The following is a 27,345-nucleotide window of genomic DNA, read 5'->3' as shown; positions in this document are numbered from 1 at the left end:
GGAAAGTAAATGGCTATATCTTGGAGTGTATTCATATATATTATTTTCAGAAACGTCCCAAATTCCTAAATCCCGTTTGGAATAGGAGAGCTATCTAGACAGACAGACACAGACAGCCCTTTTCTTTTTATATATCACATTCGTAACCTACCTTTCTTCTAAGGAGCTCCAGGTGGCTTGCTTGCAGTCACCTCTCATTTTATATTGAGGGCAGCTACCCTATAAAATAGATTGGCCTAGAATCTACCCAGAGAGCTCCCTGGAAAAGCGGAAACTGGAATTTTGACCGTCTCTGTTCAGTAGTCAAATTGCTACACCATACTAGCTAAAGAGAACTAAAATCCTTGAGCTAATATATCTTATTATTATTTCAATTAAGCTTTTCATATAATAACTGTTAAATGTTTCTGGTATATTAATTGGAATCATCATCTGAAAATAGTGATATATCTACAGGTGCTGATGGGGGACTTTTCTTCAGGTGATAATAATGAAGAAGATTCCATGAAATTTGTGGGGTACTGTCCACAGACAAACCCACTTTGGCCTGATATCACATTACAGGAACATTTTGAAATATATGGTGCCATCAAAGGAATGAGTGAAAGTGACTTGAAAGAAGTCATAAAATGGTAAGACTTTCATTTTGATAAGAGAAGATTAAGAGAATTAATGAAGAAGAAAAGGATCAGGGGTTCTGATTAGTAACACTGCTTTTTAATAATATTAGGAATGGATCTTGGGGGGAAATGGACATTGAAGTATAAGAAAGAAATGAAAGAAACTAGAGTGAATGTAGGAAAAGAAAATCCTAGAGTCCAGTATGAAAAAGTATTAGAAGATAGATTTATCTTCCAACAGAATGAATGGAAAACAGACATGAAGAAAGTGAATGTAGACGTTGCTTGGAACAGAGCAAATTATTTTATTAACTGCCTCAGGAGTGCGTGCGTATAGATTAATGGGAACTATGAAGAGAGATGCTTGGTGAACTGATGAAGAGAAAGAGGCTATGAATGAGAAAATGCATGTGAGAGAATAATGGCTGGAATGAGGGGAAAAAGAAATTTGCAAAGAATGCAATCGAAGAGTAAAGAACCATTAAGATTAAGAGACAAGGAAAATGTAGAGCAATTAGGATGGACATAAAATACTGTTTTGGAAGTAGATGAAAAATGCTAACCAAGGAGCCTCCAGCAGAGTGAATGGAATTAAGAATAAGACAATGAAGTGGAATGGAATGGAATGGAATGAAATTAAAAGGAGCAAAATTGAAGTGATGGAATGCTGGAAGGTGTTTTAGAAATTTGTGTGGAATTCATGGAGATATGTCATAGAATAGAAGTGAAATTAATGCTATAAATATTGGTGTCCAAGAAAAGTATGATAAAAAGAAAGTCATTAATACTATGAAAATGTTGAAGAATGGTAAGGGTAAGGCTGCAGGTGTAGATGATGTAACAGAAGAAATATTAAAATATGGATGTGGTTTGTTTATGGAGTGGCTGTGCAAATTATTTTGTGTGTGTGACAACTGTATCCATGCCTGGCATGTAGAGGAATGCTGTTATTGTCCCACTAGACAAAAGGATAGGTAAGCAGAATGAATGCAAAAACTATAAAGGGATTAGTTTGCTAACAGTGCTGAGGATGGCATTTGGCGAATTCTAATTAAAAAGCTATAAGAGCAAAACATAGGAAGTTGAGTGTATCTTCTGTGTATGTTCCAGCAGCAGGCATGCAGACCAGGTATTGCCTCTTAGTGGGTCACTAAGAAAACTTTGGATGTGAAAAATCCAATGTATGAATGTGAGAAGCTTATTGTATGTTCTCTGGTTCATGATAATGTGAATCAGTTTGTACATGTTTTGCACAAATATGGAGTTGAAGGTTAGTTTCTGAATGTGATAACAGTAAGGCATGTGTGAGAAGAAGTGGAATGCTTAGCAAACGGTTCAAAACTGAGCATGGAATAAGAGAAGAATGTTTAAATGTCCCCTTGGTGGTGGTTCAGTGTGTTTATGGATAAATATATAAGGAATGCTCATGGTGATATTAAAAATAAATTGGTTGTAGATATGAATGCTTGTGTACTTTTGTATAAAAATAATGTCATGTTGGCTAAGAATCTGAATGATTTGCAGCAAACGTTAGACTGTATAATGCAATTTTACTTTAATTTTTGTCTATCCTATTTTTTCTTACATTGAGAGAGTTTAGTCATATGGAGAGTATGAAGGAGAATCAAATTGCAAAATAAATATATGAAGGAAAAACAAATGTGTTGAGAGGAAGAAGCCTAAAGAAGTTGTGGTTGGATATAGTTGATATTCTCAAAAAGAGAATTGCAAAGTTTAAATGACAAAAGGCTATATATGAAGCAGTGTATGGAAGTGGTGGAAGCAAGAATGTTTGCAGTGAAGGACAGGCATGGAGACATAGAGTGAATGTGTTGGTATAACCTAGATTTACATGGAGTGACTTTTTTCTTTTCTCCTGTTTGTAATTTCTTTTGTTATTAATGGTTTTATTTTCACTTAACATTGCATTGCTTACCCTGAAATGTAATAGCAGTACAGATAGATGGATTTGCATGTATGTATTAATAAATGTATATGCCCACTATCTGTAGGTGTTTGCCTTGAGTTTACTGATGATGATAATAATAGAGAGGAGAAATAAAATATTTTTTCCTTGCTAGCCCTCTTTTTGTCTACTCCATAGGGGTCTACATCTGAATCAGGTAATTCGAATAAGCAAATCACTTTGAAGTGATCAGAGAGTTTCTGCCTTCCTTCCATTGAGGTTGCAAAAGCGGCAAGAAAGTACAGTATCTGGAAAATTGTCAGGAATAAATAATACTTTCAATGTACTAAATACTGTACCATCACTATCAAGAAATAATGGAAATTTATTTGAAGTCATAAGGAAATAAGTTCATTATGGATTGGTTTTTCTGATCAATACTAATAGAGAAAAATAACTCATTAATACATGCTAAACCTATCATCTCTGCTCTGCAGCTTTATTGGACAGTTGTCAGCATGATCTGTTGTTAAAACTGCTTATGGGGAAATCTCACAAACCTAATTAGCATAGTGAAAACCATCATAGCATATGCTGAGAAGTTCTCTATATTGCTTTTTTACATTGTTTACAAGTGTAATATCCTTTCAAGACTAGAAAAATGTGTGTGTTTGATTTTTTGCAGCATCGCCAGTGCACTTGACTTTAAGGATCAGCTACCGAAAAAAATAAAGAAACTTGGAGCAGGAATCAAAAGAAAGGTTTTTGGTTTCGTTTTGTTCTGAAATGGTTAACTTTCTAATGCTTGCTATAGAGAATAACTAATAATGGCATAAACATTTGACTTTGCAAGCAGAGAAAAATGCTTTCCCCGAACTTTTTGCCATGACCAGTATGAATTATAGGATTGTATCCCAAATATCTTTTTTCTCTGGAGGAATTTAACTAAAACTCCCATCATGTCATTTAGTAGCTGCTGTCTCCTCTTTTACCTGTGTTCCCTTACATAAAATGAAACTTGACTTTTCTTTGAAAGTGGGGGATGTAGAGAATCTCCTTCAGAGTTTTGGAAGATTTGACTTCAATTTGTATGGATGCAGTGCATCTTGAAGTGAGCATTTGTTTGCTAGAGTAAATAGCCATAATTGGTGTGTCCCCCCCCCCTGTCTCTTTTTTTAGCTGTGTTTTGCCTTAAGTATGCTTGGCAACCCCCACATTACTCTACTAGATGAACCATCTACTGGTATGGACCCCAAAGCAAAACAGCACATGTGGTAAGTGTCTCCAAGTGACACAGAGAATATATTTAGCATGAAATCACAACCATTTATTTACTTTAAATATATCCATCCTATTGCATAGTAGGTCAGAATGTGCAGTAGGACCCTCTCTATAGCCTTTAAAGGGATTTTACTCTTGGTAAAAGGTAACTTAGGCATAACAAACATGGTGAAAAGACAATGCTCCAAACAAAAACAAAAACAAAAACAAACATACTGGAAAATTGTAGTCCAAGAAGCAGAAAAAAAGAGGCCTCCGCTCCCTCCCCATCTGTCTCTATATAAACATCTGGTATAACAGGTCCCCTAATGGTCTTCCTATTTTGGGGCACTTTCAAAGCAGCTAGCAGCAAACAATAAAGAACCCCTCCTACCTAACGTCTGTGGTCAACCCTCTTTGCTTTCTTTCCATTTGAGGGTGGTTCTGCAAGAGTGCTGCCAGGGTTGGCTTTACTTCATGCACACACATTGTCTTTTTAGAAGGAATGGAGAGATAATGCTGTAGTGCCAGATTGGATGGCACCCAACGCTGTGATCAGGGAAGGCACAAAGTAGCTCTGAGAAGGAAGGCATCAGAACATAAACCTCTGTACAGATGATAAAGGGAGCTATGGTTCTTCTCTTCATTCTACATGGAAGACCTGCTGGATTCACTGATGGAACAGAATCTGTTCTCTAGCCCTGAAATATAGGAAAATATAAAATGGCAACATCAGCAACATTTAAAATAAATACATCTTTTTCTTAATTTCCAGATGGACAGTTTGGAAGGCTGCAGAGGTTCTACAAGAGTAATCAAGAATTTCCCCATTGCTAGCATAGCTTCCATCTCTCCATCTGTTGCTGCTGCCATCCTGGCTCACCTTTCTCAGCCACCATTTGCCTCCTTAGTCATCTTTGTCTTACATATATTTGAGAAGCATCTCAGATGGCAGATGTCTTGATTCAATTTCATGGATTCATGTAAAATCATGGTTTTTAAGATATCACAAGACTTAGTGTTTGTTTAAAGTGAGCTGCTATATTTTTCCCTTGAGAAACATTGCAGCCCAAGTATATTATATCCATTGGCTGCCTTAGGCTCAGAAACAAACAAGTTTTAAAAAATAAAATATGGCTAGAGGATACTAATGTTAGATGGACTTACTGTTGGCTCTTTTACCTCACTCAAAGAGTTCTTGTTAATGGCTATAGCTCAGATTAAAGGAGAGTATTCAGTAGATTGCTTTTTAAAAGCAATAATTTCGATGTGGGAGTTAAGGCTATATATCTCACAATTGAGAATAAGTGAGGTAAAATATTGGTGGGAGTTTTCTGTAAAAACACATTTGATTTGAGATCGGGAATATTTCACAGCCTCTGTATCAAAGGAAGTAGCATCTCTTCTGGTACAAAATAATCTGTTGGATGGGCTTCCAGAAATGACCTCAGAAGACCATTAACAGAATGTGAACAAAGAATATATGTATTACTATGGAAGAAAAGGATATACTTCAAAAATACATAAATTATGCACATTCAGAAATTGTAAATGCAAAATGTTTGAAGAAAATATGAGAAATTATGAGAGAAAAATACTAGAAGACTAATAGAAATTAGAATGAAAAAAACTATTCCTAGATTCCCATTCATCAGTTTTGCTGTAAGATTTTACATTTGGTAGCTCACATCACAGTAGTTAAAATTTCATAATGAAAACAAGTACAAATAAATGTTGGAGAGGTTGCCTCCAATATGTCTAAAAGTCAGTAAACTCAGGGAAATAGTATTTCAGGAAAAATCACTATTAATGAAAACTAGAGAAAACTTAATGTTAGGCCTTTCATCATTATCTTCTGGTAAGAATATAAATCTGAACAGTTAAGCTCTATTTATTTTATTTTTTATTTAAATAAAAATAAATTATTTATTTGATTTATTTTTTAATGGCTGCTAGATTAATAATAGTAAAATATTGATAGAAGAGGCATCTAAAAATTGGTAGGATAAAGAATGGTTTCTTAATGGAAAAATTAACAAATTGAAACCACTTGAAGGAAATAAAGGAGAGATTAAAGCAAGGACAATAGTAAATATTAAAATTTATTATGTATTATAAGTTATTATACGCTTGTGTGTGCGTGTGTACTTTGAGTCAAGTCCCTGCACTTTTCTTGCCAATGTTTTTCGGGAGTGTTTGCCATTGCCTGCTTCCTAGGGCTGAGAGAGAGTGACTGGCTCAAGATCACCTAGCTGGCTTTGTGGCTAAGGGATTAGAACTCATGGTCTCCTTGTTTCTTGATGCTTTAACCACTACACCAAACTGGCTTTATCTATATCTATCTATCTGTATTAACACTATAATATTTAATATTGTCCTTGCTTTGTAAGATGTTAAAATTTATTGATTTGAATTTGTTAAAAGTTACTCTTTCTATAGCTATTACAATATAATAATAGTAAATTGCTAACTGGTGTGGTGGCTGATGCAGTCCAACAGCACCTAGTTGAAAACAAGCTCTTCCCATCTGAGCAGAAAGGAAACCACCCAAACAGCAGAGGGACAAAACATCAGCTCCTAATTGAAAAGATGATTTTGGAAAACTTTAAGAGAAGGAAGACCAACTTGAATGTAGCTTGGACTGATTACAAGAAGGCATTCAACTCCCTGCCACATGATGGGATAAGCAAGTGCCTAGAAGTACCAGAAGTCACAGAAACATTAGAACCTTTGTGCAAAGATCAATGGAAGACAGAGTTGCTGGTCAACGGTGATAGACTGGGAGAGGTTAACATCAAGAGAGGAATCTTTCAAGGAGTCTCACTATCACCACCACCGTTTGTCATTGCATTGATTCCTCTGTCAACAATATTGAACAAGTCAGGCCATGGCTACCAAACATCAAAAACATCTGCCAGGTTACATGGATGACCTGAAGCTGTATGGAAAAACACCACCTGAAATGGAATTGCTGCTTAACACTGTCCAAATATACAGCCAAGATATTACAGTGGAGTTTGGACTGGACAAATGTGCCACCCTGACCATCAACAGTGGAAAAATAGTGAAAACTGAAGGAGTCAAGATGCCCAATGGCATTGCAACTCATAGTATACAGGGCTACCCTTGAAAAACATTTGGAAGCTTCATCTGGTTCAGCACGTAACAACCCAGGAATTATGGGTGCATCCAGATTTGCCCATGTAATACTTCTACTATGGGAGCTGCATTGTCTATTGCTTAGCTTCCAAGTGCAATTAAAGATGCTGGTTATCACTTTTAAAGACCCACATGGCTCAGGGCTTAAATATCTCTGAGGCTGCCTTCTCCAGATTTAATGTGCCTGCCTGATACAATAAGAGAGAGCTTTTTGAATATCCCTGGCTGAGAGAATATTATCAGCAGGGATCCCATTATCAAGCCTTCTCAACAATGGCCCCTCTTCCATTCTTGTGGAACAGCCTACTCCCTGTTTTGGGGACCCCCCCCCCAATTAAGCTTCCAAGGAGTCATAAAACATGGCTGTTTAAGAGAACATTTAGAGACATATGAGAGTTATTCTATCCATGAATGGTAGTGCAACTGCTTGCTATGTGTAATTGTAATTGTTTTCTTTTTTTAATTGGCTTTAACTCTGAGTTTATTGATTTGCTGTAAGCTGCTCAGAGCCTTTTGGAATTGAGGAACATAGAAATCAAATAAGTAAATAATACTCCTTGTCAAAGCCATCACTTGTTTATCCAGGGAAAGTTGAGGATCAAAGATCATTCCCAGACTTTAAACCTACTCTTTCAAGGGGAGAGCAATGCTATCCAAAATAGGCAGAACCTTATTTCTTGATTTCCTTACCAGTAGCAACTTCATTTAGTCTGGATTTAATGTCAGTTTGTTCTCCTTCCTTGCTGCAGGTTTAGTTTTGGGAAAGATTAATAGGGTGCCTTACGCTCATCAAATGGGACTGTATAGACAATGATATAAAGAACAGTTGGCCTAGCAGTAGCACTTTTTCCCTGAGTAACTGTTATGTTTGATAGGAAAGCAATCCGAGCAGCCTTTAAAAATAAAGAGAGAGCAGCTATTCTGACTACTCATTATATGGAAGAAGCAGAAGCTGTGTGTGATCGAGTGGCAATCTTGGTGTCTGGAAAATTGAGGTACCTTCTCTAGGAATTGGGGCATTTGGGAAAAGAAATCAAATTTACAATGAAAACTAACATAAAGATTTTTACATGAAATTTATTTTTGCCTGCTTTTCTCTTCTTCCTGTCCCAAACAACTGATAGGTGCATTGGGACAGTTCAACACCTCAAGAGTAAATTTGGCAAAGGATATTTCTTAGAAATGAAATTAAAACACGTTCCAGATATACAGAAGAAGGAACAGCTTCAGAGGGCAATTTTGCGTATCTTTCCAAATGGAAGACCTCAGGAAAGGTAAAAGGCTGTTTTTGCAAGTCAAGTGGGTATTAAGTGATTCCTTCCTATAATAGAGCTGCCTTATACTCAGCATAAGGATCAGAGAGAATAATGGATGACTGGCTGGCAACATGCCTGGTTACAGTGGTGCTTGATTCGCTCTAGGCAAGTGTTTCTCAACCTTGACAACTTTAAGATGTGTGGAGTTCAACTCCCAGAATTCCCCAGTCAGCATGTCCACACATCTTAAAGTTCCCAAGGTTGAGAAAGATTGCTCTAGGCCCTTCCCATCAGCTAATCTAATCTGTCCCAGCTAGCTAAAGTCTTGACTTCAGAGTTTTAACCAATCCAAAAATTTTTCATATAGATGTAATTTTAGAAGCCCAAGCTTTTAGTACAGATTCAACAGTTAATGTAGCAAACAAAGTTCATTCTATGGGCAGTTTTACCAATTGAAAACAGTGATTTTAGGAATTAAAGTTGCCATGGAATGCTTAACTAGTAATTTTAAAGTAGATCTTTTTCCTATTAGTTGATGATAATAACTTAACACCAAGTTACATACAGTGGTATTGATCGCAGTTCAATTATGATATAGGCTTTAAACCAAGTATGTGTACTATCTAGGTTTGTGCAAAATATTCCATCTCCAGAGATGGAATGTTTAGGAACTCTGAATCATTTTTTTCAATCTATGGACTATGCTGATCCAGCTGTAACATGGTCTGTTCCAAACATGATATGGCCCTGAAAGAAGCTGGTTTGGTGTCCAGAGGAATCTTCCGAAGTTCACAGAACATTCTGTCTCCAGAGATGATACATCTTGCCTATATAGTTCATATTTACTATTACCTGTAATCATGCCTTTTCTTTAGTATGTATAATAGAAACAAAATCTAATTACTAGAGTCTTAATAATAAATATGATGCCATATGTATATAATATACATGTCTTTGTTTTATAATTTTTATATGCCACTCCAATATTACAGGACTCTGAGTGGTACAGAGCAAGAAAAAACATAATAAACAATTTGCATAAAAAGCATAATCATACTGGTAATTAGAATAAGACTTCCTTATAGCTTTTAATTTCTCATCCCTTGTAATTAGTAGGTTGATCACATGGATTTAAAATGTTATTCTCTGTATAGGGATGGACAGTCTTTTCACTAGGGTTAAGAGAGTTAGAGGCTGGCATCTGTATGTACCTGTACAGTCATTCACCACAGGACTAGTGAGGATCATTTCACAGTTCCATTCTTCATTGCCTGTTCCTCTTTAGTTTCCTATTTTAATACTCTTTAAGTATCTATGAACTTACTTACAAACTCCTTTTTATTGTTATAGCTGAAATTATGTCTTTAGACCTGTTGTTAACCTTTTAATGAAGGCTGTTTTACTTTTAGAAAGTTTTATCTCAACTGCTGCTAATAATTTGACTGTGTTTATAGCCTTAATCTTGTATCCTTAAAGCTTGTTTTCATGACTTCGCTAAATGAAGCAAGTTGAATGTTACAATGTGGGCTTCCTCTAACAAATGAGAGAAACTTCTGAAACCTTAAAAGAAGTGGTAAAGTTATTTGAAAAATAAAGTGTTCACCAAGTGTAATTTAAAGCTGACCTCGGGGAAGATATGAGAGAGCTGTTAAGGAAGAAATGTGGACAAGAAATTATACAGTCCAGAGATAGAAGGAAGCATGAGAAAGAAACTCAAATAACCTAGCCTCAGTTTTGTTTAGTATATGATGCAACAGAGAGAAAGCCTTGGAGAGGCTTTCAAGATCCCTGGAATCTCTGTAGTGTCAGTTTCTTTACCTGGTCCTCTTCAAAGGGCTGCCACCAGGCCAGAAAAGGCCTCCTCCACTCAGACTGCAGAAACTTTGGATAATTATTTTCATCACCTGCAAGAGACAAAGCAAGCTCTGTTTTAAGCTGTTGTTCATTTTCAAACCAGGACTCCTCAACAGCTTTTCCCCATGTTTTTGTTATTAGCATCATCTACCACTGAACTGCAGAGTGTACTGTCTCCTAGCTCTACCCTTTCACCTAAGGGCTTGGGACATTTTTTCTTTAACAAAGTGGTGGATATTGCCCATTCATTTCCATCCACAAGCTGTCTTCTGCTATTTTTTAAAAACATCTATTCCTTCTGCATTAAAAAACTCCAGTGATCTCTTTTAATACGAGTTCCCCTCTTGCACCCTTTCTCTTGCACCTTTATCCTACTCTTCTGCCTCTTTTTTCTGATCTGTATTCTGTCCTGCTGAACTTTTCTTTAATCACTGGTAGTTTTTCAGACTCTTTTAAGCACGATGTTCTTTGCCCTTTGTTAGAGAAATCTTCCTTGGATCTTTCTGTTTGCTCAGGTAACTAGGCTGGGTCTCTGCTTTTTGTCATCAGAGGTTTGTGAGAGAGTATCCTCCCACAATTCTTTATTGTCTTCTAATGGTATTTTCAATCCATAACAATCAGGATTTCAGCCAGGCATTCAACTAAGAAAACACTTTCTGAAACTCTGAATGATATTTCAGTGTCCTAATCCTAGCATCTTATGCTATTGTTGGTCCTTTTGGACCTGATAGCAGCATTTGACAGACTTGACTAATGGAAATTGTTGTTTAGATTATAGGTAGTCCTGACTTAATGATAATTTGTTTAGTGACCTTTCAAAGTTACAACACTAAAAAGTTACTTACGGCTGGTCCTCACACTTATGACCATCGCAACGCAATTGCCCAGTCATGTGATCGAGATCCAGGCACTTGGCAGCCAGCTCACACTTATGACAGTTGCAGAGTCCCGTGGTCATAAGATCACCATTTGCAACCTTCCCAGCTGGCTTCCAGCAAGCAAAATCAATGAGGAATTGCATGATTCGCTTAATGACCATGTGATTCACTTAATGACTACCACAAAAAAGTCATAAAATCTGGTGTGGTCACATGATGCTTCGCTTAACAAATTTTCTGGTCCCTGTTGTGGTTGTTAAGCGAGGACTACCTGTACGGTTCCTGAGCATCACTGGCAATGCACTTGATTGATTTAAATCTTACTTGTCTTCTCCTTCCTCTGCTACATTGCATGGTGGATTACAGTCCCAGCAATTTCCTTTTATATGGGGGGTCCTTCAGGGATCAGTCCTGGGTCCAATTTTACTTATCCTTTATGCCATTTCCTTGAGTTCCCTGATTTAAAACCAGGGTTTTCAATATCATTGATATGCTAACAGTGCTTAGTCTATTGGTCTTTTGTGACCCTTGATGACAGTGCATAGCTAATGTCTTATTAACATTTCCTCTTGGATATCTTCCCATCACCTTGTTGAATATGCATAAGACAGATCATCATGTTTGGCTAGATTGTCCTTCCCATCCTGTGTTGTGTCTTCCCTTATTTGTCTCCAGGGGTCTTGGGTGGTCCCAGTTTCTTTACTGAGAGCCTCAAGGTCTTGATTGACAATCATCTGACTTTATTTGTATACTTATTTATCAAATCTTTATAGCCTCCCATCTCATGGCACCCGATCTTACAGCAAGGGTCACTAATTTCCATTTGATGAATAGCTGTAGGCATGGGGTAGGGAATGATGGAGAAAACTGTAGCTTTATTAGTACATGCTACGTTGTTTCACACTTAGATAATTGCAGTAGTCTCCTGGCAGATGTTCCTCTCTGCATCTCAGATCTTAGTCTAGCACAGCGCTATTTGTGATGATCTGGACCACTCCCACTAGTCTTATATCCTATTGGACCACAGGGCTCTTCACTGGCTACCTATTTGAGCCAGAGCCCAGTTTAAATCATTGGTGCTTGTATTTAGAGCTCTCTGATCACACATTCCCCAGTATCTGTCTTATTTTCTTCTGCAATCCTTTTTGCTCCTTACTTTCCTTGACAGGACCTTCCTTCTATTCCTCCCTCCAGGGTCATAGTCTCTGGGTTCTTTCAGGAACCTGGTTTGCAATTCTGTAATCAGCTCCTTCTTCGTCTTCATCTCTGTGGAAGTTTGTTGGCCTTTAAAAGGGGTTTAAAAGCTTTTTTATTTGACTAGTGAGTTAGTCTAGGGCCTGGTTGTCCCATCTGGTTGTCATTAATCTTGGCAGTTACCAGCTTTATTTTAATTACAGATATACTGTATACATGCTCAGTTGTATCACAGTGTTTTGTTTGTCTCAGTTGTTAATATTGGTTTACTGGTTTGGCTGTTAAGTTGTGAATTACATTTATTATATAAAATTTTGTAATCACTGTGTCTTTTTGATTTGTTCCATGCCTCAGTAAAAGTGTGTAATAAATAATAATAATTATTCATAAATACATAAAACAGAGGTAAAACAATATATCTATCAGGGATGTCCATAGGCAGGATCAACACTGTCAAAATGATGGGCGTGACTAGATAATTGCACATACCTGTTTTTATGTGTGTACAATGTGCAGTGCATGTTAAAAGAGGCCAGGGTTTCAGTTGCTGGTTGCACCTGCCAGTTGGATGTCATTGACCCTCCTGCACAGCCCTGGGGTCTGATCAACTCTATAATACATCACACAAAAGGACCTAAATCCTCTAATATTACTCAAACTACTTGTTTTGGAATGTGCTGATGCCTTTTTGTTTGTTTGTTGCAGTTTTAACTCAATTTTATCATATAAAATCCCAAAGGAAGATGTCTACTCGCTCGCCCTGTCTTTTTCCAAACTTGAGGAAGGTGAGGTAATAGATTACTAAGTGAACTGATAATGTTAGAACTTCTATCTCTGTTAACTTTTTACTTTCTTAATAATCTAAAATCAACTTCTACCCTTATCATTTTGCTATCTCATACCAGGATTTCATCCAAATTTCTGTTCAGCCCAATGCATTTAATATATATCAAGGCATTGTAATAAATGAAGTTTTAATTCATAGAGCTATGTAGCACTTTGTATTCAGTCTCATAACGTGCTTGGAAGCGTGAACACAGCCCCTATCTGCAACATACTGAAGCAACTGTATCTATTTGCCAGATTGAGCAGCAGCTGCACAGGGCAATCTTGTGATCCCAGGAAAAAGCATGAGCTTTAAGATGTTGCAGACAGATGCTGTGTTCATGTTCTCAGTCACATTATGGAGATCAAATTCAGAGGACTGTGTACCCCTAATTTCTAGCCTTTCTGACTTGCTTTCAGGAAGTTAGTTGAACATTAGAATTGTTAAAGAGGTGTGTGATTTGACAAATGAACTTTCTTTTTAAAACTGTAAACAGTGCTTGACTAGTACATTCTTGAATGGAAACCAGTTCCACACTAGCAGACTACTGCTAGTACAACTGATTTTTTTTTGCTTCTCAAAATCTGCTTCACAATATTAAGGGAAGCTTTTAAAACAGATTTTGAGGAGGAAAAGGAATCCAACAATTTTTCTCCTATTAACAGAAATGGCTTCCACTGAGAAAAGCATTCCAACAGATTGGCTAAGAGTGCACACAGACCACAAAACTTAATTTGATAGCACAGGCCATGCATTTTTTCTATTTAACACAATTTGATGTGATTTTGAGAGTAATCTCCAAGAGAAGATTTAACTGTTTCACATTTCTGACAAATCAGTTCAAGAGCTTTTCTGCTGCTTTTTTTTCCTTTTATTTTTATGAAATGAATATGTTTTCATTTCTTGGTAGTATTTCCTGAAATTTACAGGCACATTAGACTATTCTGAGAGTTCATGCCTGCCATGCTTCCTATAATTATATTCAGGGATTTTTGTAGAATAGTCCAATTTGCAGAATTGCAAGAAAAAGATTCATCCTTTTATATTTTTGAGGATAATTTTTATGAAATGACTTGAAGCAGGGGACTTCCCAGATTTTGAAGAGGTGGGGAGGCTTATAGATACACTGTCTGCATCTCAGTGTCCTTCTAAATTTAAATCACTGTAAGTTTTTGGAGGATTTAAATTTAAATTTGGGCTTCTTTGTAGGAGCCTTCCTTTATCTCCAAAACCTGGATAAATCTGGCTGAGTTGTCCAAATCTGTTGCGTACCTGTATATTCCATTCTTAGCCTTCCTGACGTTTTTGACGTATACTGGATGTGTTGCTCTTCAACACATAGAATAACTTTTCCAAACCCACCAGGATTCATTACCCCTGATAGAGCTTTGCAAGTGGAACTAAAAATATGTCAGGAGCTCTGTGTATACATCATCATGTCTAGGGACTTTTGGAATGATCTAGCTGTTTAATGGTTTTGACATAAGATGGAATTTGTTGTTTTAAAAAGTGTCTTAATATCAAATATTTTGATACCTGACTGTCAATGACAATTAACACTTTCTAATACTTTTAAACAGCAAAACATGCCTTTAATATTGAAGAGTACAGCTTTTCTCAAGCAACCCTTGAACAGGTAACTCAAACAGACCTTTTCAAATAATTAATACAGTATCATACATACCGTATTTTTAAGGTTGTTCAGCTTTAAATTCACATTTAATTGTGAATACATACAATATTACTGCCTATTGTCATATTTTATACAACAATTTATATTTCTAGTCCCTGGTAATTGATTTTTAAATTATTTTCTGTGTTCACGAAGGATAATAGTATTACCATCTTTATTCTGCTAGAGGAATTAGAAATATATAGTAACTTGGGCTGCTATATAATAGCTCAAATAATTTCCAAAGATTCCAATAATAATTCAGTTAATACATACCTATCACACATTTACTGTTCAGGTTAAGGAACAGACTTAAGTGCAGAACAAGAATAAAAAGTAGTAAGCAAAAGAAATGTAAGGGAGGAGATAAAAGGAATTCCAAATATATTAAGTTTACACCAACACCATTCACTATTCATCTCAATATCTTTTTATTCTTGAAACCATCCTTGTTTCCACTATGTCTGCACACTGAACCATTGTCTTTTGTTCTTTAAACTTCACACCTCCCGTTTTGATAATGACATCAAGTCCATCCAACCATGACTTTCTTGGTCTTCTGCTTCCTCTCAACATAATTCTTTTTTCCTTCATGTATGTTTTGCAATTCAATCACTCATTCTTTCTATATGACTAAGCACCTCAATATTATTTGTTTTAGTCACTAACTTTTACATTCAGTCCACATTCATTCTTCACTCATTCAATCTTGATCTTATGTCTTCTTGTCCACTCTCACTACGTTCAACTTACTGTTACATTTCTTCTGTCTATATAACTCTCACTTCCATTTAGCAGAGTGAACAGAAACACACTGTTATACACAGTCAGCTTTTTTCAACAAATATTTATTTCTCATGGCAAACCACATACCATTGTCTTTCTGTTGGCATTTGCATCTCCAGGTTTCTCAGTTTTCCCATCTTCAGTAAACACTCTACAAAGATAGGCAGATTAATCTACTTCCTCTAATTATTCTCTACTGATGTATAAATTGCAATTATTAACTCCTTTTCCCCTGTTAAATACAATGTGTTACCCTAATTTTCAGTTCCATACTCCTCAATGCATCATACAACTTATCCAATATTCACTGCAAATCATTCAGGTTCTTGGCCAATAATCTAGCATCATCCACATAAAATATGCACATATTCATATCTCCCACCAATATAGCTCTGAAGTCACTGCAATATATTTGTCCTTTATCCACAAATATATTGAACAAGAAAAAACTACACATCCTTGTCATTTTCATTGCTCAGTGTTCAATCATTTGCCAAGCATTTTATTCATTCATACAGTTGTTTTACTTCCACTCTTAATCAAAATCTGTAACCAGACTTCAATTCCATGTTCTGTGCAAAAGTTCTATATTTCAGCTCTATTCACTTTATCATACACTTTCTCTAAATCAACAAATATGCAATAAACTTTCTTCTTCACATTCATACCTTTTTTTTACTAATTTGCTAAAGAGCAAAAATCTGGTCTGCCCCACATAAACCCAGAGTGTATTTCCCAACTTTTGTTGATTCTCTTCTTTCAGATAGAATGTTTCAGAACATCTTACCAGGCACAGATAAGGAACTTAATTCCACTGTAGTTTTTTAATTCCTGTTCCTTTGTACAAAAGAACAATAAGAACATTCTTCCAATTGTGAGGAATAGATATAGTCTTCAAGCCACTCCATACTGTGTTTATATTGTAATATTTCTCCAGTTCCACCATTTATATTGCAACCTTATCCTTTTTCAACATTGTCACAGCATTTGTGAACTTCATTTTTTTCTTGAGCACTAACTTTTATGGTATTGATTTCATTTCCACTCTTCAACATATCACTGTTAGGAGTGTGCACAGAATGTTTTTTTTTTTTAATGTCTGCATAAAACAAACACATAGTGGCTTGCAAGTTTGGCCAAACTGTTCTAAACAGCTTGCAGTTTGGCTAAGTCACAACTCAAAACATTTTGGTTGTTCTGAACTTTAGCCAGGACAAAGTCTGGAGGGGTCTTATGGTGTGAGTAGGGCAAAACTGGTGTGCCTTGCCCCTCTCTCCTGCTTCCTCTGCATGGCGTGCCCACCAGCCCATCCATCAGTCTTCCCAGTGCCTTCTTTTCTCTCGTCTCCTGTGAATCGCCCCTGCTACACTTGAAATCAAGTAGCTGGCCCACTCCAATTGTCCCAGCATTTTTTCTTACATTACCTACCTTTAGCTGGTGTCACTATACTTGAATTTTTCACAATTATCACAGCACTTTCCTTTTCCTTCCTCGCCCTCAGCCACTGCTGCTGCTACAAAAATGCTGCTGTTAGTCTTGCTTTTTCACCACTATCATGCACCCTGGAATAGTTCTGCTCAGAACATATGTTTCAGGTCCATGCTCAGAACATTTTTCACATCCTTAATCAAGTCAGTGGCAGCTCTTAGTGACGATGTAGATAGATTTTCTCCAGGAAGGTCTGTCCCCAGGCTAGTCCTTTGGGTCTTCCAATGGTGCACCCATTGTTCCTGTAACAAAGTCCATCTGCCTTGCTGCTAGTCATCTTCTTTCCTTCTACCTTTCCCATAGTCTGCCAGTATACCATCACTTTGGTTTCATCCCAAATGATTTCATCTCATTTCTTCTTAATTCCATTCACTCTTATGTTTAGCACTTTTCCCCACTTCCAAACAATATTTTATTTTCATCACTATCAATTTGCATTTTCTCTGCCTCTTTTAATGTTAACTGTTCTTTGCTCTCTTTGACTTTGTTCTTGGCAATTGTCTTTTTCTCTCTATAGACATACCTTATCTTTTATCCTCCTGTTTTTCAGCCATCTTATATGCATTTTTCCTCATCCACAGCCTTTCATTTCATCATTTTACCAAATATCCTTTTTTGTATTTCCCAATAGCATACAACCACATAGGTTTGTGGTACTGTATAACATTTTTTTTTTCTCTTCCTTGTTTCCACCCATTAATTTATCTAACAGAGTAACATTGTCTCTTGGATCATATTCAGATCACATTCATTCAGGTCTTCCCCAAACTGACTGGTTCTTCCATTCACTGGAGTGTAACATGCAACTATCACTAACCTATGATTTCTAATTCCATATGCTCCCACAATAATTGAAATGACACCCATCCATAGTTTCTGGCATACATTTAGTCCTTTTCATTCATAATTAAACCTGCACCTTCACCTCCATTGCAGGGAAAAGATGTAATAGATTTGAATGAAAGTAGTGACAAGTTCATTGATTAATTTAAACTCCTCACCATATTCTTGTCTTACATTCTAAGTCACAGTCTTCCATATGCCATAGTCATCAATAAATGGCCCCATAAGTATTGACCTATATCGCCTACCATGGCTTTGGTCACCCAAGGCTTTCATATAATTCATTGTATTAATAAAATTCTTATTGATTGTAGGTTTTTGTGGAACTTGCCAAAGAGCAAGAGGAAGAAGACAATTTTGGAACACTAAATAGCACGCTTTGGTGGGAACGAACCCAAGGAGAAAGAGTTGTTTTCTGATATGTTCCATGTTGTAGACTTCAGCTTCTACATTCTTCAGGTTTTTCAAAAGAATTGTTTTTATTACTTTAAATTATTTTCATCTCTTGGAGTGTTCATTCTTCATTATGTATTAGAAAACCATTACTAGTAATTAGTAAGATAAATAATGTTGATTCTCTCATCTAAAAATTCAAAATTGATCCTATTTCTTTATTTGCCTTTCAAACCTCCAGCGTTTCCCTTAGATAAAAGATAAAAAATATAGTCAGTATATGCTTTTTGTTGTAGAACCTGATATTCTGAATTTCATCAGCCATGATCTATATAATATCCATATTATTGGTAGAAAACCATAACTGTTGAAATATCTCAGTATAAAGCCATTACACATGTTGGATTTCAGGACACTTGTTTCCAGAAGAACGTTTTACTGACTAGAATACTGGGAATTTAATCTGCACTGTTCTTTTTGAAACTTTAGTAGAATTTGAATGAGAATTTCCTTTGTATATGAAATATTCCAGCTGATCTTCAGTATTTAGAGAAAGAGAAAAACCTTCTTTAAACAAACTAATTAGGGAGCAGGTATGCCTGTTCATAAATGTCCTGTAATTCAGTTTATGCCACTGGAGTGATATCATGATACAAATGATGTTAACTGATGCAAATGATATCATTTACATAACAACATGACCCAAATGACATAAATGCTCAGTTGCATGCAAAATCCATGCATCGAAGTCCAGTACTGAGCTTTCACTCTGTCCGTACGTGTGTGTAATGAAGCTATGCACTATTTTTTAGTTACAGAACACTGTAGTTACAGACTACAAAATACTGAAGTACTTTGTCATTTTATGAATGTAATGCTTGTTAAAGCAACTGACTCAAAATAAGGGTGCATTTATTCTCTTATCACCCCCAGACCACTGCTTTCCTTATTGGGCTCCATGATCTGAATTCCATTTCCAGGTTAGATTTTAAGAGAATTAATCTTGCCTGGATTAAGTCATAAAAATATATTCCATTTGCACTTTAATCCACACTCTGAATTACACATTTTAAAAATCCATATACATACCAACATATGTATAACATAGTGCAAGGCTACAAATTTTATTGTTTCTTTTTAATTATAAGTTTAAATTGGGTCACTATTGCAAGTTGCACAGAACTAAGCTGCATGCAGATATGTAAAACATTTGCACAGACTTCTCTCACTTTTACAAATGCAAATGGTGAAAACCAAATAACTAAATCTCTTTGTACATTCCTTATTAGAAAATAGTATGATAAACTGTTGTGTAATCTTGAGGTAGTTTTTTTTTAATTTCAGCATTCAGTTTCTACCAAACATTTGGCAAGCTAACTTTTTGGTGTTCAATTTTCAATGTCTTTCCTTGCCAGTGAAACTATAAACACCAGAGCTTTTTATTTATCATTATTGTTGCAAAGATAACTACAAGAAAAATAATCTGTTCCATCTCTCTTGAATAAAACAGTAAATAATAAAAATGTATATTTGTTATATGTGTATGGAATCCATTTAGGACTAGGATGCATGTGTAAGATCTGTATCTTTATACTTACAAAATTAAAGCTATCCCAGCTAATTTCTAAGTTCTCAGTATGATGGTTAAAGAATAAATTCTAGGAATTTTTTTTACAGAAAGTTGATTAATTGTGAAGTTGCTAAATGCACAATAAAATCACTAGACAAAGATAGGAAAGGTTTATATGTAAGATGAAGAAAATATCAGTATATATCCCTTTTGCAATGATATTTTACTATATGAATATAAATGATAAATCTAGGAATGATCATTGGAGAGCATTCACCTGTTGTACATCTGTATGTTGAGTGAGATTATTATGTTAATTACTTCTTAATTTAGTTTTTATTTTCTGTTTTTTAAAAAAATATTTGAATTCTTTGGTAAAAGAAATAATTAAAAGGATTTTTCTATTCTACATTTTTTGGAAATGCAACACGTCAAAACTGTTATTGCAATAGTGTTGCTGTATGACCTGTTGCCTTAAAACTCCCTTTAATGAAACAGCCCTTTCTTTCTCTGTCTCAGAATTTTGCTGCTTAAAACAACCTAGAGGCCATCATTGCTTTGCCTTTCACTTTGTTTGTCTAATTCAGTTTCAGCACCATCTAGCAGAAGCTATGGAGGAACAGGATCTTGATTCTTCGGGATTTAAAACGTTTTCAATGCCATTACGTGGCATGAAATATGTACCAGCTGCAGACTTGGTTTCAAGAGAGAGAAACTCTGGTCCCCATTGACTTGTTTTGATCTCCTAGGAAATTGCCATGGGCTGGCTTTGTTGGGAGCGTGTGGGTACAAATTTGAAAAATAATTAGCAGGAGACCAGCAATGGGTCCATCTATTTAGCTTTCTTGGCAGCAATACCTAAGTGTTTTGCCGCTGACTTTTTAAAATTCTCAATCTAACCTATAGCCTTGATGTTTCATAGTGATTGCTCAAGTGATTTTTAACTCATTGCACTGTTGATCTTATCCTATCCCTTCATTCTTATATCCTTTTGTCCTTTCAGGCATTGAAGGGTTAAGTTGGGATTGCCTATCTTCCTTCTTCCTGGGACTGCTTGTTGGTATATTTGCTCAGTCAGAAAGTGTTGGAGATTTCTGCCTTCTCCATCAGAAGACTGAGGATTGATTTGGCTTTCAAGAGACTTCCCAACATTGAGCTCAATACTCTTCTGAGATGTGCTGCGGTCAGTGCAGCACCTCTACTTTTTTATTAGTTGGGCAGTAGCCAGTTTGTATGTAGTCTTGTATTCTAGTAGACTGCAAAAATTAATTTGTATATCATGTGATTTCATTCCTGCTTGAGGTAGCTCCTAATTTCTGGCATGTTTTCATTCTCAACCTATTTGCAAGAGACACATATCTTCCCTCTGAACGGGTACGAAATTTGCACTCCTTGCTCCATCAGTCTGTAAGGACTCATTCCAAGCACCACCCAACCAGCTTTTTCTCATAGCTGGAAAAGATTGTTTAGTCCAGAACTCAGAGCCTTGCTAGAATGGTGGCTGCAGATAGAAGATTTTAGCCCAGGAGTTTGTACTTCTAAAGCTAGTCAGAGCATTGTATTATTTTTCAAAACATTAAGACTGCGTTTATAGCAGTCTTTCTTTCTTCTAAAGCAATCTCTTTGTATTTTGCACAGGGAAGAGATTATCTTTTATCTTGACTTTCTCTCATTCTAAAAGTTCTCACTTTCACTGCACGCAGGAAGCTACATTCATTCTTTTCTCTTATTCCCAATTTCCAAAACAGACCCCATTGCATTTCCTAAATGTTACACACATACTGAAGATTCTCCTTCACCCCCCTCGGTTCTTCAAATGGTCTTCTTTCCTGTTCATTAACAATGGGGCAAGGGATGGTTAGACCTGCTTCAAAAATCTCACCTGCAAGATAGCACAAAACATACTTTTCAGAGAATTAGTAGGACTTCCCCCCCCATCTTTCACATTTTTTATTTGTATCCCAGTGTTAACCCATTTCATGAATTATTTTTATGTGAATGTAAAAATTTCCTGATTTTAAAACATATTCAAAACTAGTTTGCTGTACAAAATTCTAATAGTTAGAATAATATATTAGACTTATAAATCTATCAGTGGTAAGCTATTGTAGTATTGTTGCTGCTATTATGTTAAAGTGCCTTGCTGGAACTTTGTTGCTTGTAATAAAGCATTTTAAAATGTCAGTTTATTGTTCCAATATAAGAATCTGAATAATTTATTTGTATAATGTTATAAACACTGAAACACTTTACTGAATCTTGCTTCTGCTGCAGGTAGCAGTGATTCAGCAAAGGACTGTTTTGAGTTTCACCATTATGTGTTCTCTATGGCTTATTTTTATAGCCAGTCTTGATGATGGCACTATACTCTACATGAAGCTATCCTTGAAAATTGCCTGAAGGTTGCAATTGGTACAAAATATGCAAAATTATTTTTCTGTTTTCTGAGCACAGCGTAAAGTATCGGTGCTACATTTTACAGCAAAAGCAGATTAGGACCTATTTGCGGGATAGTCATTATAAACTTGCTCACACAAGAAAATCTTTCATGATTTTCCTCCTGCCACCAGTGGTTCTTCAGACATGCAGGAGTGATCCTTTTTCTACCTTACATCCATGTTATGAAATGTACTCCCTTGGGAGTTATGTTTGGCATAGATTAATATTTGTTGAACCTAACTTTCTATAAATAGTGTTTCTTCATGTGCTCACATATGTACAGATGTAAATACACAGATAATCTGTATATGTACAGATAATTAAATATAAACAATAGTTATTAATTTAACTCAATATTGATGTTTTTCCTGGTCCTGTCCTCTGGACACTGTACGTATACTCCTATTTGCATATACATGTATACACAAATATAACTTGCACATACACATTTGTTGGGGAAAAAACTAGGGCTGCTTTCAGCTGAAGTCCACAGTTGGGTAATACACAGGATTTTGGTCTCTGAGTCGCTCACTACAATCAAAGAAATTACAATAATATCAATAAAAAATAAAAAATAAACTATGGTGAGCAAGGGGTCTCACACTCTCTCACCAAAGGCCTGGGTGAAGAGCCAGGAGATAAGGGATAAAAGACTGCAAATAATTCAGACTGCTGCCATTTCCTGTCTTGAGGATCACCAGACATACTCATTTCCCAGTATGGAGTGGCTGATTAATCTTTTCCTGGTGTTTTCTTAAGGGCATATTGGATTCCCCACACAACAATTAACAGTGTCTAACCTCTGAGTATGAAGGGCAGATTTGATGGTGGGGGGGGAATGTAAAATAGAACATGAAACAAGCTGTCAGCCTTACCAGGTAGACCAGACAGGAAACACAACTTGATAAACTAATTCTACTTTATTGTAAAGCTACAGTAACAGAATCTTGCAAGTCTGAAGGTACAATTTTCCTGCCTTCAGCTTTAGAGCCTGAGAACTTAGGGAGCGTCCCCTCTGAACCTCTTGCCCCTCCCACTATGCTGCTGCGGGCTATGCTCCCTCTTATCTGACCATTCCTTAGGCAGCATCTCTTTGCCCCATCTCCCAAGGTCTTTCCCATATGCCATTATACAAGCATAAGGCAAGAGGAAGAGGAAGAAAAAAAACACAGCCCCTGCAGAGACTCAGGTAATTTTTTCCCTACAATGAGAACAAAACCCAAAAGTTAATACAAAAGCTTTATGAAAACTAAATAGAAGCATTCTTGCTAAACCAGATTGGGTCCTTATTTATATTTAAAGTGTGGTCCCAGCCCTGTTCTTAGACAGATTATGGCAAGTGTTGCTACCATTTCAGTATTTAAAAAACCACTCTGTGGTGGTATGATTTAAATATCTAAGTAAATAATTAAAACTAAAGCAATCAGCATTAAAGCATTCGTTAGTCTTAAAGCATTTTGAAAAACTCATTGCCATTAAGTGCTTACATTATATAATCAATAATTATACATTATATAATCAATGATACTAAAACACTCAGAAGATTATACTACCACACCATTATGAGAAATGTGAGTTAATATTAAGATATAATTTAAGTCCTCAAAAAGTACTGCACACAGAATCCCTTAAGAAGAATCCTTGTAGAACTATTTGAAGTCTGTAGGGAGAGGGGAAAGCTATCCTATCATCCCAAACCCACCCTTATTTTACTTCAAAACACTAAAAACCTCAAATTCAAGTCCCTCCCTACCTCAAATTGAAATAAAGTTTGTTTATTCACCAGAAAGAGGGGATGGGTTTATTTTACTTTTCCTTCAATTTGTTAAATGCTGAAGCAGGCTAATTCTGCCCATCTTATTTTCACTCCAGTGGACCCCCTCAAGTTTCTATAGACAGGGATGCATCGCCCGCAAGAACAGATACTCCCCTTTGTGACTTGCAGCTGGTATTGGTGGCTTCCCAGTGCTTGGATTTTGCTGGGGAAGAGGGGTAGATGTTATTTTCCCAACATTAGGGAAATTAACTTTATGAGTATAAAATCAGGCAGGCATACTGCCTCTGACATCATCCCTGTATTCTCCATTCCAAAAACTGATTCACACTGAATACCCAAGTTTTCCTTAACTTCTCTTTAATTTTTCTTTCTTTCACATCCATTGCTTTTCCAGTAAAGAACTGATTCTTAGAGGCTTAAGAGGGAATGTCCAGGGAATGAGGGTGCTTGGGATCTGTGCATTCCTAGCATCCTGTAACAAATTCTTAACATGCCACCACCTACTCAGGACCAAGGTTGGAACTGTATGGAGTTTTGGTGGAGTTTTATGGCTGCTGCCTCTATACAAAATTGTCTACCCATGGATCATCCTTTTGATCCACATGAAAAGAATTCTGCAGCCAGCACTGCACTTCAGCTATACCCTATAAGAACTGAGAACTGCTCCCTTGGAACCCTAATAAAATAATTTCATAATGGGCAATAGTGCAGTTAAGCATTTGTAATGATTGGTCATACAGGTAGTCCCTGGGTTAAGAACGCCCAGTTTACAGACCCATAGTTAAGAACAGAGCTTACTGTAACAAAATGTGAGTTAAATATACAGTGATTCAAGTTAAATATACAATGTTCAATTACACAACACTACTTATATAATACTGTAGTGTTTTGGCTTACATACAAATTCGACTTTAAGGACACACCTTGGGAATGGAACTCATTCTTAAACTGGGGACTACCTGTATTTTAGCATGGCAACGTGGTGAATAAAGCCACATGAAACATAAAGGAGCAAGGAACAGTATGAGAGTGACCATTATATAGTGGAATATATTAAATACTAGCAGCTGAATTGAATTTTTAACACAGAAATAATGTTTTAGATAAAGTCTAATTTGATAATAAATTCAATAAAATACAAAATTTTAAATAAATGGAATTCTAAACAACATGAAATAAGAACCATGTTTGTATCATGGAATCTGGATTCTAGTGTCTTGTGCTCGTTAGTGTCTCTAATTTAGTCAGAAATAAAAGTTACATTAAGATACTGATAACATGAAAATTACATGGTATAACAGTGATAATATGTTCATTTATTCAGCTATTCACTGAAGAAAGAAAACAAAATTATCCAGGAATTTGGATATTTTTTTAACACAAAATAAGGGTGAAATTGTTATATGCATGTATAGGGTCGCTGACCTGCCTGAAACAAAGATGAGATAATTTATTCTCATACTTTGAATTCACTTACTAAAATAGAAAACAAATAGAAAGCTAATAGACAATATAAAATGTAGACATCATATACTAAAAGAAAATATGTGGCTGAAAAATATGCCATGTAAATAAGAATTTGCAAACTAACTGGATAGAAATACTTCAGATAAAAGGTTTTGTTCTTTTTTATACATTTCAAGCAAAATGCCCGCCAGTGCAACCAACTTCAAGCAGAATCCAAACATTAACATGCATTCCATATGTCTGAAAGGCAGATTTATTTATTTATTCAATAAATTTATATGGCTGCCTATTTCATATATATGACTCTGGGTAGCTAACAGTGAAAAACAGAAAAAAACCCAGTAAAAACAACAAAAATAAAAACAATAGATGTTTCTTGGAGCAGTCGTACTTTCCATAAATGCCATTTTGAAACAGAAATGTACTTCAGAAGCAGCATGTATTTCAGAATATAGGACTCGATGTGCAATGAATAGAAGTCTTGCCATCTCCCTGTTTAGGCAGAAATGCTCAGCGCTTGGCTTATTGATTCAAAACCTGTAACCATTTCAAAACCTGCAACCAACATGAGCTAGTTCTCAAGCTCCTTGCCTAGCTGACACACAATAATGTATCTTTTCTTTCCTTCCTCTCAGAAGCATGAGGAGACACTTGAAAGTTTGAAAAAAACTTGGCATTATATTTTAGTTTTTCTGCCTTGAACAACAAAAAAAATCCATTTGAACATCTGCTACAGAAATCTGAATTTGCTTATCTAGATGCACCTCAGACCTCTAGATGCCCAGTTTAACATGTTCTGGCACAAAGGGTATACTAAAAGCTGGTTTAATTTCTCTGTAACATAAGAATTGATTCCAAGTCTCATCCTGGACATTACTGTACATTTTAGAGGCATGGGCTATGCGCATAGGTACAATCAATATTTGGAAAAGAAATGGGACTAACTGGGGAACTATTATATGTGAACTTGCTACCCTAGAAATCTGCAATATTTGGGGGCTCAATAGCTATATTTAGAATTTTGAATAGGCATATTCACAAATGGCATCATCTTCACAGCGAAACAGAAAACACCTATTTCATAGAGAACAGGTGAGGTTAAACTTTCCTGGGCTGATGAAGAGCTGTTAATATCTGGGTTATTGCAATAATAAATTGTCAAGCTAATCACATTGTTAGTCCAAATTCAGCATATATACAACTCACCAGAATGACAGCATCAGAAAGAGTAGACAAGACATGTCAGAAGATGTGTCAAATCCAAATCAAATTCAGGAATGCAGCACGGAATTCTATCCATGAATCCTTTCACAGAGTAGCGTTATTCCAGTGACTCTGCCAAGCCCAGATGTAATATTTAGATCCCTAAATCCTAAGAGTTGAGTGCAATTGGGCCTAATCGGGTACAACTTCTCTCTTCTGATATAGTCTATCATCTGAAGAAGGTGTTGAGGACTGGCTGGAGAAGGCTTCTGGTTTGGGTTAATATCTATTGGGTCCAGGACAGGACTGAGATGATATGATTGCCCAGCATCTTCAATGGGGCCTGTAAACACAAAAATGTCCCCTTCTGGGTCCTCTTCCTCGTCTGAGGATTGCTCTTGAGACAGGAGGAGAACATCAAAAGAAGTGATCTTTTCAGTCCCCAAGCCACTTATTTCTGACATGCTTAAGATGCACAGAACTCTTCCCATTCACTCCAAGCTTGCGGGTTCGGGATGGGGCCAAGACACATCACCCCAGCGGCTTATGACCCCCCCCCCCGCATTTTCCCGGACCGCGTGGAGTTGTCCTCTACCGTCGAATCCTGATGCAATAAAGGTCCATTGAAGGCAAAATCACCTGTCAGAAACGCCTCCCGCTTTTAAACAAGTTTTCTTTTTTTCGTCTTCTGAAGAAGAGGACAGTGAAAGTTGCTCCTAACAAAGTTCCTACTACTATTTCCACCCCCGACACT

General features: G+C 36.3%; 1 protein-coding gene and 1 long non-coding RNA gene across 17 annotated transcripts in view; one reads left to right on the top strand and one right to left on the bottom strand.

Annotated features, from left to right (window-relative positions):
- Window positions 1-22,470, top strand: part of LOC103056925 (cholesterol transporter ABCA5) — an 83,017-nt gene extending 60,547 nt beyond the window's left edge. For 8 of the 14 annotated variants that reach the window (XM_088138318.1, XM_088138316.1, XM_088138311.1 and 5 more), the window contains 8 exons: window positions 457-632; window positions 3,212-3,287; window positions 3,706-3,800; window positions 7,821-7,940; window positions 8,070-8,219; window positions 12,833-12,912; window positions 14,534-14,589; window positions 18,057-22,470. In XM_088138318.1, coding sequence (XP_087994444.1) covers window positions 457-632; window positions 3,212-3,287; window positions 3,706-3,800; window positions 7,821-7,940; window positions 8,070-8,219; window positions 12,833-12,912; window positions 14,534-14,589; window positions 18,057-18,161 — 858 coding nt within the window. In that variant the 3' untranslated portion in view covers window positions 18,162-22,470. The other 6 variants (XR_015795729.1, XR_015795728.1, XM_088138321.1 and 3 more) reach the window with 6 other exon arrangements.
- On the bottom strand, window positions 3,807-27,140 carry LOC148216321 (uncharacterized). 3 transcript variants are annotated; one of them, XR_015795730.1, is made up of 3 exons: window positions 26,595-27,140; window positions 10,020-10,105; window positions 3,807-4,487 (listed from the first exon to the last, which is right to left on the bottom strand). It is a non-coding gene; the product is annotated as an uncharacterized LOC148216321 (long non-coding RNA). The 3 variants fall into 3 exon arrangements; XR_015795732.1 differs by lacking the exon at window positions 26,595-27,140 and adding an exon at window positions 15,499-16,705; XR_015795731.1 differs by lacking the exon at window positions 26,595-27,140 and adding an exon at window positions 10,901-11,469.
- Window positions 27,141-27,345: the final 205 nt, after the last annotated feature.

The sequence above is a fragment of the Python bivittatus genome, unplaced genomic scaffold (assembly GCF_059951505.1).
Source record: "Python bivittatus isolate LINGU-HERP-01145 unplaced genomic scaffold, Pbiv_v1 ctg000220_np1212, whole genome shotgun sequence".
NCBI lineage: Eukaryota > Metazoa > Chordata > Lepidosauria > Squamata > Pythonidae > Python > Python bivittatus.
This window is presented reverse-complemented; position numbering and strand designations above follow the sequence as displayed.